The sequence below is a fragment of the Barbus barbus genome (assembly GCF_936440315.1).
Source record: "Barbus barbus genome assembly, chromosome: 33".
Classification (NCBI taxonomy): Eukaryota; Metazoa; Chordata; class Actinopteri; order Cypriniformes; family Cyprinidae; genus Barbus; species Barbus barbus.
Genome location: NC_136761.1, coordinates 1,242,828 through 1,253,853, shown reverse-complemented (window position 1 = coordinate 1,253,853; position 11,026 = coordinate 1,242,828). Strand labels below are relative to the sequence as shown.

The following is an 11,026-nucleotide window of genomic DNA, read 5'->3' as shown; positions in this document are numbered from 1 at the left end:
TTACAGTCACACACGTGTATTGTGCAAACTACTTCAGGGATGTTTAGAAATTCACGTTTTTCTTAAATATTTAACTTACAGATTTGTTTAATAGCTTCAGTTTTTGTATTCTATTCCATCAGTTTAAATGCTTCCGTTTGTTTTGAGATTACATTAGGCCTATATTATAAACCTAATAAATAATTGACCTTGGTTTTTTATTAATGGAGTCTCTTCTGCTCATCAAGGCTGTTTTTGAAATTTTGGTGAAATGAGGCAGAAATATGTTATTAATAACATTCTAGAAGTATTTTATGTGGCAGATACACAGTTACAACTTCTGTGAGGAGTGAATGCAACTAGTAGTGTAACTAATTACTGTTGCCAGAAAGTAATAAGTAATTACTTCTGAAAGGAGTAGCTAGTAAAGAGTAATAAATTACAATCTTCGAGTAACGAGCCCGACACTGGTGGTAGCAGTGGTGTAATCTGAATAATTGTTGGTCTGCAGCGGAGTAATGAATAAATCAAGGCCCTTCGTTAATGATTTCTTATTTTAATACTTCACTCCTGAACAATCTCACAGCTTCAGACACAAGGTTTCAAAACACAGATCAAAGTCCACCTTAATAACCTTAAAATACAGGAAGCTGAGCGCGCACGATACCAGTCCAGCATGCTGTAAAGCGCTCTGTTCAGTATCTGAGCTGAATCAGCAGAGGTCCAGCTGTAGTCTGATCGAGCTGAGCTTCTGCAGAAACACATGATGCGCTGCCTGCGTTTGCTCTTCTTCTGTTTGTGTGTGGCTCATAGAGGCGGAGCACAGGTAAATATAACGCGTGTACTGCACTGGGAACAATCAACGTAAACGTATTGTTACAGCTGCTTCTTTCTTTCAAACATGTTCAAATCGCGCGTCAGAACGCGTACAGACGCGTCGCGACACCGGAGCAGGCTTATTTCGCGGAGGCGTTTGATGGAGCGCTGGACAGGTGAGGCCCTTCTATGGAGGCAATTTAATGCCACACATATATATATATATATATATATATATGCAAAATAATAAAGTTTTGCAAAATAAAGTATCGAGCAAAAAAAAAAAATTGCAAACAAAAATAAAAATCGCAAAATAAAAATAATTGAGAGAAAAAATTAAAGTCTGCATGAAATCAAAATGGACTTTATTTACTTTACTATCACACATTGCTAATCTTGATGTTAACAATTAATCCGTGCAAGTTAATCCGCTGAAAAAAAATTGTCTTGGTAATCTTTAATCAAAATCTGAACATTACTCTGGAATGGCATTCCTTTTTGGTGACTTGGGCAGAATATCCTTAAACACACCCTCCGACCATTACACTTCTGTGAGTGAGAGACAGAGAGGAAGAGCACAAATAAAACCCTCCCCTCTATGCAATATATAATGACATTGCTTTGTGGGGGCGTGGCCAGGCCCGCTGAACACGCCCCAGTTTCTTGACTCCGCCCCCCACGTCAAAACAGAATACGTTGCAAATGAATTAGTATGTGTGAGAATAGATAATATGTGTTGCAGAGATAAAATAGAATCAAAGTTTATAAGCTTCTTTTACAACTGCCATTGATTTTTGCAATGAATTATATCTTAATTTTTGCAATTCTTTATTTCGGTTTGCAAAACTTAATTTTTCTCTCAATACTTTATTTTTATTTTGCTAAACTTTATTCTTTTACATATATATATATATATATATATATATATATGTGGCATTAAATTGACTCCATACCCTTCGGTTTATCACTGAAAAAAACATACAAATATAATATACAATGTATAAGTATAAATCATATTTTAGTGTACATTAGATAGGTTAATCTCTGTTATGTCCAGATATGAAGTGTTTGATCATTAACACAGTTGTTCCTTGTTTGCACTGAAGAAACTGGGTTCTGTCTAAAGCAGTGAAAGATGACCAGCTGGAACTTCTCAAATACAATGGTATGCATTTAGTGAAAATAAATGTGAATACTGGATCTTATAACAAAAACAGTGTGGTAGTGTTCAAATGTGAGGTTTTTTGTGAGGGATGTATAAGGGTGATCACACATTAACAGGTTATGCATTAATGACATGATGACTGTACTGTATATTATCCTGCTTGTTACGCAGTTACTCATCAGATCAGCTGTCATATGAAAGCCCTTTGTTTTACAGGAGAGTGGGTTATAGAGGAGTCCAGAGAAGTGAGATTACTGGGAAACAGAGTCCTGGTCCTCAAGTCTCCTGGAAAACACCACGCCATATCTGCGTACCTGCGGAAGACCTATCACTTCACAGACAGACCTCTGTGCTTACAGTAAGACATCTGGATCAGTTTGCCACTTTCCTTCAAACACAAATACAACCACCTGACCAAACCGTCTTTTAAAATCATCTGCAGGTATGAAGTCATCTTCCAAAAGGGGGTTGATTGTAGTGGCGCCTACATCAAGTTACTGTCTCATTCAGACGATCTCCGTTTGGTAATGTCTGACATAATACACATAATAACAGCACATAATACTGCTATGCACTTGAACAGGTTTAGCTTAGTGTTTTAAATCAGAGTTTATTAAATGAAGCAAACAATAAAGCAACAGAGACAATTAACCCTCTATGGTATACACTGTGTTCCAACCATGATTTATTTATATTTTTTTCAAATAAGTTTTTATTGCATTAAATAGCTTAAATCATACAAAACAGATTATATATATATATATATATATATATATATATATATTACTTAGGGGATACTTAGGAAAACATTGCTGTATATGGCAACGCTGTTCCACAGTGGAAGATGGTTGATTTGGTTCAAATTATGATTTATTTTCTATTTAAATGCACATTTTTGTAGAATCTGATAGATGTATATAGTCGGAACTTATGTAAACCCAAAATAAGTAGATCCGTATCCTAACCTTCACTGAAGGCTAACTCATCCTCACTCTCATCACTCTGCACTCTTCCTGTTGGCCTTTCTGTAAGATATTGCTGTATTCATTTTCTGAAAAGAATAAATAATTGTGTTGATATTTTCTCAATTTACAGTAAAACTGTTAGAAAAAGTTAAATTGTGAATAAAAATATCTAATTTACGTAACAAAGATGCTGCAAAAAAATCCTCCTTGAGAAGAGTTGAGGTTAACAGCGATGGATTGGATGTGATTAAAAACAGCACATCATTGGCTACCTTAAGGCCCGCCCTTTTAATTCCCATAGTGCAATATATTGTATATTTTTTCAGATGAGTAGAAATAAATTGTTGCCAAATGGCAATTCCATACCACAGAGGGTTAATGATAGAGTCATGCCTTAGTGGTGTTGTGATTGTGATTTTAGAGCCAGTTCAGCGACGCCACCCCATACACCATCATGTTCGGTCCAGATAAGTGTGGCAGCACACACAAAATACACTTCATCTTTCGTCATCGTAATCCAGTCACAGGGACGTATGAGGAGAAACACGCTCGACAACCAGAGATAGATCTCAGAGACTATTTCACTGACCAGCGTCCACATCTCTACACTTTGAGTGAGTACTCCGTCTTATTTCACGTTCAGTGATATTTGCATCTGAAGTTTAGATTTCAATAAACTAGACCGCTAATGTTTTAATAGCAGCTCTTGTGTACTGTACTGAAAGTGTCTGATCTTGTATAATGACATTCTGGCTGCAGTTTTGTTTCAGTAAAAATGTTCTTTTCAGATTTGTATCCTGACAACAGGTTTGAGATCCTGGTTGACCTGACACTGATTAATAAAGGCAGTCTGTTTGAGGACATGGCCTCATCTGCTCACGAAACACAAGAGCAGGAGTATTCAGCAAATCCTGCCTCGGGGGACGGGGTGCAGTCTTCTGACCCAAAGACAGAACAACATGGAAGGTGTGCTGATCTTTGTTATGATGTTTACATATGAGTTATTTATACATCATTCATCTGGAAGATGAGTTGTGATAGCTGTACAGTATACAGTGTTTCAATATTTAGTCCTGGAAACTGTGTTAGTCTTTTCTGAATTGGTGTATGAATTAATGAATTGGTTGAATGAGTGGCTTTTATAATCTTCAATCTTTAGATACAGATGAAGTCACAGAAAAAGTCCCTGATTACACTTTTTAAATTTAAATTCTGTAGTAAACCAATATTTACAACCTCGTTTGAACATTCAGCAACTTTTTCTGAAATCCTAAAAAGTATGGATTAAGAGAACAAACTGAAGGATGTATATATAAGACAAACCTTGGACTAGGGATACAAAAAACAACCAAAATAACGTCTTGAGAGTCCAAATGCATTCACTGCATGATGAATATATACTGTATATATATACAGATGATGTAGTTAAGTAATATCACACAACCAAGAGTGCTGTTTGAACAACAGAGCAACACTGCAGTGTTTCGTTCCTGAATGAATTAGGGCTGGGCGGTATATTGATATCTTTTATTCAATGGGATACGGGATGTTTATATCGATATGGGGTGTGTTTGACTTGATGTCATTCATCTATCGTTCTGTGCAGCGCATCTAGTTTGATGCGACCCTCCCACAGTCTCACTCCGTGAACCGTACCTCGTACCACTCCATCACAAGTTCTCCTGTGACTCAGCGCTGGTCCACACTGCAGAAGATGACTTAGTTAGTAAAAAGAAAAACAGTGATTCAGTTATTTGGAGATGGTTGGGATTTAAAAGATCTGATGAGCAGCAAAAACAAGCCAGCTGATCAAAGAATGTCATAAAACGATTTTGACAAAAAAAGCAGATTTACTAAGAGCTTGCACCAGCGCAAAGCATCTTTTGATGCTAAAATAGTCAGGAATCAGGATTTACTAAAGACTCACAGTGAAGAATTAGCACTGAAAAGGTGTGGACCGTTTTTTTGCACCTGACTTTATTGAATATGCATTTGTAGGAGTTTCCCTTTCAGACACAATATTTATGGAATGAATCACGCAACACAATTTACTAACGTTTGCTTCGTCAAATTACTGGTATTTGTGCCATTATTTAACGCCTTATGTATGTCTTCAAGCAGGCAGAAATTTGCACTGCTCTTGGTAGATTGTGCTGGTCATTATGGAAATGAGATGTTGCGTCTGTGTTCTTTAATTTGTCAGAACATCACCCTCAGAATTTCCCCCTCCTATCAACGCTTTTATGGAATTGCGCTCAAACTCTAATTCGCCCTGTTTAGCAAATCTTCCACCACTTGCAAAATCACCAGAAAGTGCGGTATGATGAGTGTTTAGCCCGAAAACCTTTCTGTCCGAAAGCAACGCTCGTTGGTAGTTCTTTTACCGCAGCATGTCTTACAATAGCTTACCACATCACTAAAGATAAGGTTCCTGCTGGAACAAGGAGGTTATAAAACACTGCCAAAAACCACTGATCCAAGACAACAGTTACCCAGTCACAACAGAAGCCCTGTCAGAGATGTTCACTGATGTCAGACAGAAGCTTTCGGACCAGCTCATTTCATGCTATCAACCGATATATTGTCAGCAGAACATCTCAGCCATATATGAGTTTGACAATGCATTTTATTGAAGACTGGGAAATGAAAACCACGTATCTCCAAACCAGCTATTTTCCCCAAGACCTCACCGGGGAGCATACAGCTGAAGCCCTACATGATGCACTTATGAACCGGAAGCTCGATCAGAAGGGGCTGGTGGCTATAATGACCATCAATGAAGCCACGTTATCATAGCAGAGCTGAAGAAGTGGCTGAGGATGCAGTGCTTTGGTCACCGACTTCATCTGCCCACTGGTGAGAGCCATGTTTGTATTTGATTTGGAAAGAATTGTGATGCATATTATGCTCAGTAAAATGATTGTTTGCAGTAATAACCACCTAGAGTTGAAAGTGTATTGAAAATGTTAAAGCAACATGTAAGCGTGTAGTCGTTTCATCACTCACATCTCATATGTCAGACCTGAACTGCACCTTTTCAACACAAGTCTCCTGACACATGAAGAGGGCGACAGAGAGCTGTGCAAATCAGCCAAAAGCTGCATTGTTGATTACCTTAATGCCAAGTACACTGACCCAGCAACTAGTGAGCTGTTGGACATGGCCTCACTTGTGGATCCACGGCTCAGGGACAAACACAGCATTACCTACAGACCAAGTAGCAATAAAGCCACCAACAGCAAAGAAGTCATCATCACTGGCAAGCTTCTTCAATCGGCAATCAGTACTGACAAGAAGAGGAGGCAACTGAAACTGAAACTGAAACTGCTTGCTGTCAGTGAATGTAGAGAGTGACACCGATCCTCTCAAATGCTGAGAGGAACACGAAACACTCTTTCCAGGCTAAGAGAAATCTCCTAGTTTCCTAATAATCACAAAAGCTGTAAGAGATACTATATATATGTTACCTCAATAATAACCTAATTGTTCTGAAAAAGTAGTTTTCTACGGTTCTGTTGTTATTTGCACAACAGAGCTGTTTATTTAGTTAAGCAGGAGGAATTGTACTCTATTTAACTGAATCAGTTGTTTTTGCAGATCTATTTTATTTAATGTAGTTAATGTATGTTTGTTTGTGCAGATGGGGAGAACCCTTTTTTTTTGTTTCAATAAAGGTGATTGACTTGCAAGTAAACAGTTATTCCACTTTGTAGAAAATACAGAGATATACATATTATATATCGTCATTCATCCCAAAAATACTGCAATGACTTTTTCAATATCACCCAGCCCTAAAATGAATCTGTTTTTGAACAAATCATTTGATTCAATGATCCATTCATAAAGACAGCCACTTGCTCTGTTTCACAAAGAATCAGCCATTCTGAATGAATCATTCAATAAATCACTTACGCACCTGCTGCCACCTACTGTCATGTTTATTTATCCAGGACAGTCCTAAAACAGCGAGAATAAAGGCCTCCTGTAGTGAATCAATGTGTTTTTATAAGAGAAATATCCATATTTAAAACTATATAAACCATAATCTCTAGCTTCCGCTAACTGTGTCAACAAAGCGTGGTTGTCGTGAGACTAGCGTTTTCTCACCGGAGTTTATGCTACATCGATGTGTTACGTCATCCGCTGAACGCCACTCATGTGCGACAGTTAGCAGAAGCTAGAGATTATGATTTATAAAGCTTTAAATATGGATATTATTCTAACGCAAACGCATCAGTTCGCTTCAGAAGGCCTTTATTAACCTCCCAGAGCCGTGTGAGGCACTTTTATGATGCATAGACGCACTTTTTTGGGCAAAAATCTCACAAGCTGGGAAGAGCCAGGATGTTTTTAAATATAACTCTGATTGGATTCGTCTGAAAGAAGAAAGTCATATACATCTAGGATGCCTTGAGGATGAGTAAAATATGGGCTGATTTTCATTTTTGACTGAACTATCCCTTTAACACATTTGATATGAGTATGTCAACGTGCCATATGTGAAGTCTTTATGATTTATTATTTGATTCATATAAGTTTTTAATTCAGTTTGAAATCAACAATTAATTTTATTTGTGAAAATTCAGAACAATTCAATTCCCAATCAAATCTAGTATCAATAATACTAATAAGAAGCTATTTCCAGATAACAGGATCCAGCTAAAGGCGCTGTTTTTGGGGATTTTGATGTTGTTTGTACGATCTGTGAACTCTAGTGTCATCTGTGTGTGATCTCTCTTCTCTTGTGTTAGCGGTGTGTACTCAAGTTTATCTGTGTTTGTTTCCTGGTATTAGTTCAGACGAGCCGTTCATCATGAGCCCTGTTTCTGCCGTGGGGTTTGAGCTGTGGTCCTTCACTGCAGATGTGATGTTCGACAACATCTTACTCTCTGACAGTCTGGAAGAAGCCCGGCGCTGGACGGAAGACACGTGGGGCCAGAGAAAGACCGTAAGATCAGCATCGCCCGTCTGCTTTAGCTGGAACAAACTAATGCATTCACTGACACATCCTTATAAAACCATCTAGTGAAGGCAGACTGAAGAAATGGTGACCAGGTCCAGGACATAACACTCTTTATCGTATACAGTCAAGAGAATTTGACTCTGAAATGTGTTTGTAGATCAATAGCAGCACACTGAGCACATCTCCTGTATTTCACATCGTCCTCTTGTAGCCTGGAGTGATTGAAAAGCTGCTGATGGCGACGGTGAAGAGGCCGTGGCTCTGGGGTGTTTATGTCGTCACCGTGGGCCTTCCCATCATCCTCTTTGTCAGCCTCATGTGGCCTAATAAGGTAAATATATAAAGTGGTAGGCAAAAGGATTAGAACACTAGTATCTCCAGCAGCTAAAAAATGGTTTCGAGTCAGTTATTTCTATCTTTTGCTTTAGTGTGTCTGTAGGAAATATCAGTTTTAGCCATTAATTATAATAATCCAGTGAGATGTTTGAGATCTGATCTGATCATCATCAGTCTGTCTGGAATGACATGAAGAAACAGAACAAACTGAGACTCAATCCAGAAGAACTGTGTCTCTGCTTCAAGAAACCTCCTGCAAAGATACAGTGCTGTTAAAAGATTTAGGCACTCGTGTAAAAGTGCTGTGAAATGACGATGCTGTCAAAAATAATGCCATAATTAGATTTGCTTTATCAATTAACTTCTATTAACTAAATTAAATCAATATTTGTGACCCTGGACCACAAAACCAGTCATAAGAGTCGATTTTTCGAAATTGAGATTTATACGTCATCATCATCTGAATAAATAATCTTTCCATTGATGTATGGTTTGTTATGATAGGACAATATTAGTCTGAGATACAACTATTTGGAAATCTGGAATCTGAGGGAGCAAAAAAATCTAAATATTGAGAAAATCTCCTTTAAAGTTGTTCAAATGAAGTTCTTAGCAATGCATATTACTAATCAAAAATGAAGTTTTGATATATTTACGGTAGGAAATTTACTAAATATTTTCATGGAACATGATCTTAATATCCTAATGATTTTTGGCATAAAAGAGAAATGTATAATTTTGACCCATACAATGTATTGTTGTCTATTTCTACAAATATACCCCAGAGACTTAAGACTGCTTCTGTGCTCCAGGGACACAGATGTTGTGAGCATCCTTTGTTTAAAGCAGCTTTTGTCCTCGGTGCACCTGAGCAGAGTTTCTCAGGAGCTTTACAGGAGGTTTCTTGAAGCAGAGACACAGTTCTTCTGGATTTAGTCTCAGTTTGTTCTGTTTCTTCATCTCATTCCAGACAGACTGATGATGATCAGATCAGATCTCAAACATCTCACTGGATTATTACAATTAATGGCTAAATGAATGTTTGGAAATGTAAACTGATATTTCCTACAGACACACTACAGCAAAAGATAGAAAATAACTGACTTAACACCATTTTTAGCTGCTGATAATACTAGTGTTCTTATCATTATGGCCAGCGCTGTAAATCTAGTGATAGTATATATGATAGTGATAGTTTATTGTGTGTGTTTCAGCGGTTCGGTCCTCCGGATCAGGATTATTACTATAAGAAGACCGACGAGGCTCAGGCGGACGCGCGTCAGGACCGTGAGGAAGACGTCGCTCGTGATGAAGGTGAGATGCTGCTGCTCTACACTGAGCTCTGGTCCTGACCTCACGTCTGTGTTTGTGTTTCAGGTGTGACTCCAGCAGCAGCGGAGGCTGAACACAGAGCCGTCAGGAGAGCGCTGAGAAACACACAGGTGACAGGAGACCTGTGAGCATCAGAGACGCAGATCACATCAAACCAAACTCTAGTTTGCATAAAGAAGCACGGATAAGATGTTTGACATTCTGACATGTTCATGACAGTTAAACATTGACCTAAATCTCTCATTACTGCAATTGAAAAACAATCCCGTTCTCGTTTCTGTAATGTGAACAAAAACTCAATATAACTAATAAATATTTATATATTATGGTAGAATTTATTGTCTTAAATAATTTTTTTCCCCAAAATTGAAGGTCTTAAATATCTTAAATTGTATTACAAAGTCTTAAATACCATCTATGTGGTATTTTATTGTTTATAAAATTTGTTATTTTTATTGTTCAACAAAGCAGTTGATTTGAATTTTCTACAGTGCAAAAAACATGGTTATTTTCGTTGCTTACTTTTTTTTTTTTTTTTTTAATCTTACTCTAATATACACTCCGTTATCAAAATAGCCAAACCCTACAGGTATATTTGAATTATACCTGTAGGGTTTGAATGTTCCCTGGCCTGCACTATATATATATATATTATTTGAACAAGTGCACAGTGTGAAATGTGTTACATAAAGTGATTGAAATAATTTTCAAATTCTGTGCATTTATATATTTCATTAATATATTCAGACATCCTAATTGCCTATGGTCTAAAATTATTTTTTGATATGTTTGATGTTTAGTGACTGAATCCTTTTGGTCAGCTGGTCATTACAGTAATGTGAATTTAGAGGAAAATGTGCTTTCTTGTCATGTTATGATGTTAATGATTCTTCACTTCATGCACTCGTGCTTTATTCTGATTTCTAAAAACACAAGAACATTTTGGGGGTTAAAAATAGCCTCTGAAGACAAAATTTTTATATATTTTTAAATAAAGATGACAAAATTATGAAAGAAAGGCATTGGTGAAACACTTTAAGACTGCATGAAAAATATAGCATGAAACTAGGATAAAATGGGCTTTGTTTAAAAGCGAAGGCTGTTCTTTCTTTCGACTCACTGCATGTTCAGATATTCATACAACAAATATTCTGGGGGTCATGAAAACTTTGTGAAAAAATAAAACATTCTGGTGTGACTGGCAACTTAAAAAAAAAAAAACGTTGGAGGGGAAAGAGTTAAGATAGAAAAAACGGTTTTATAAATGCTAGAAATGTGGCTTTCAAATGACAAATATCTATCCAGTAGCAGGTTCCTAAGGCCTGACTGAGCAGACATCAAGAGTTAGTATTTTAGTTTATTACATATGGAGACTTTTAGTTCAATAATTAACACCTCTGGTTTCTGTGAATTAACTCTTTCCCCACCAGCGTTTTTGAAAAAAGCTGCCAGCCACTGCCAGCACATGCA

The 11,026-nt window shown here is 37.2% G+C and overlaps 1 protein-coding gene across 1 annotated transcript; it reads left to right on the top strand.

The window, feature by feature from the left end:
• Positions 1-674: 674 nt before the first annotated feature.
• On the top strand, positions 675-9,886 carry LOC306853090 (calnexin-like). The gene is made up of 11 exons (XM_079390272.1): positions 675-805; positions 901-971; positions 1,902-1,960; positions 2,177-2,318; positions 2,403-2,484; positions 3,347-3,539; positions 3,714-3,891; positions 7,720-7,873; positions 8,100-8,219; positions 9,439-9,538; positions 9,602-9,886. Exons 1-11 carry the CDS (start codon positions 743-745, stop codon positions 9,682-9,684), a joined length of 1,245 nt encoding a protein of 414 aa, XP_079246398.1. The 5' UTR covers positions 675-742; the 3' UTR covers positions 9,685-9,886.
• Positions 9,887-11,026: the final 1,140 nt, after the last annotated feature.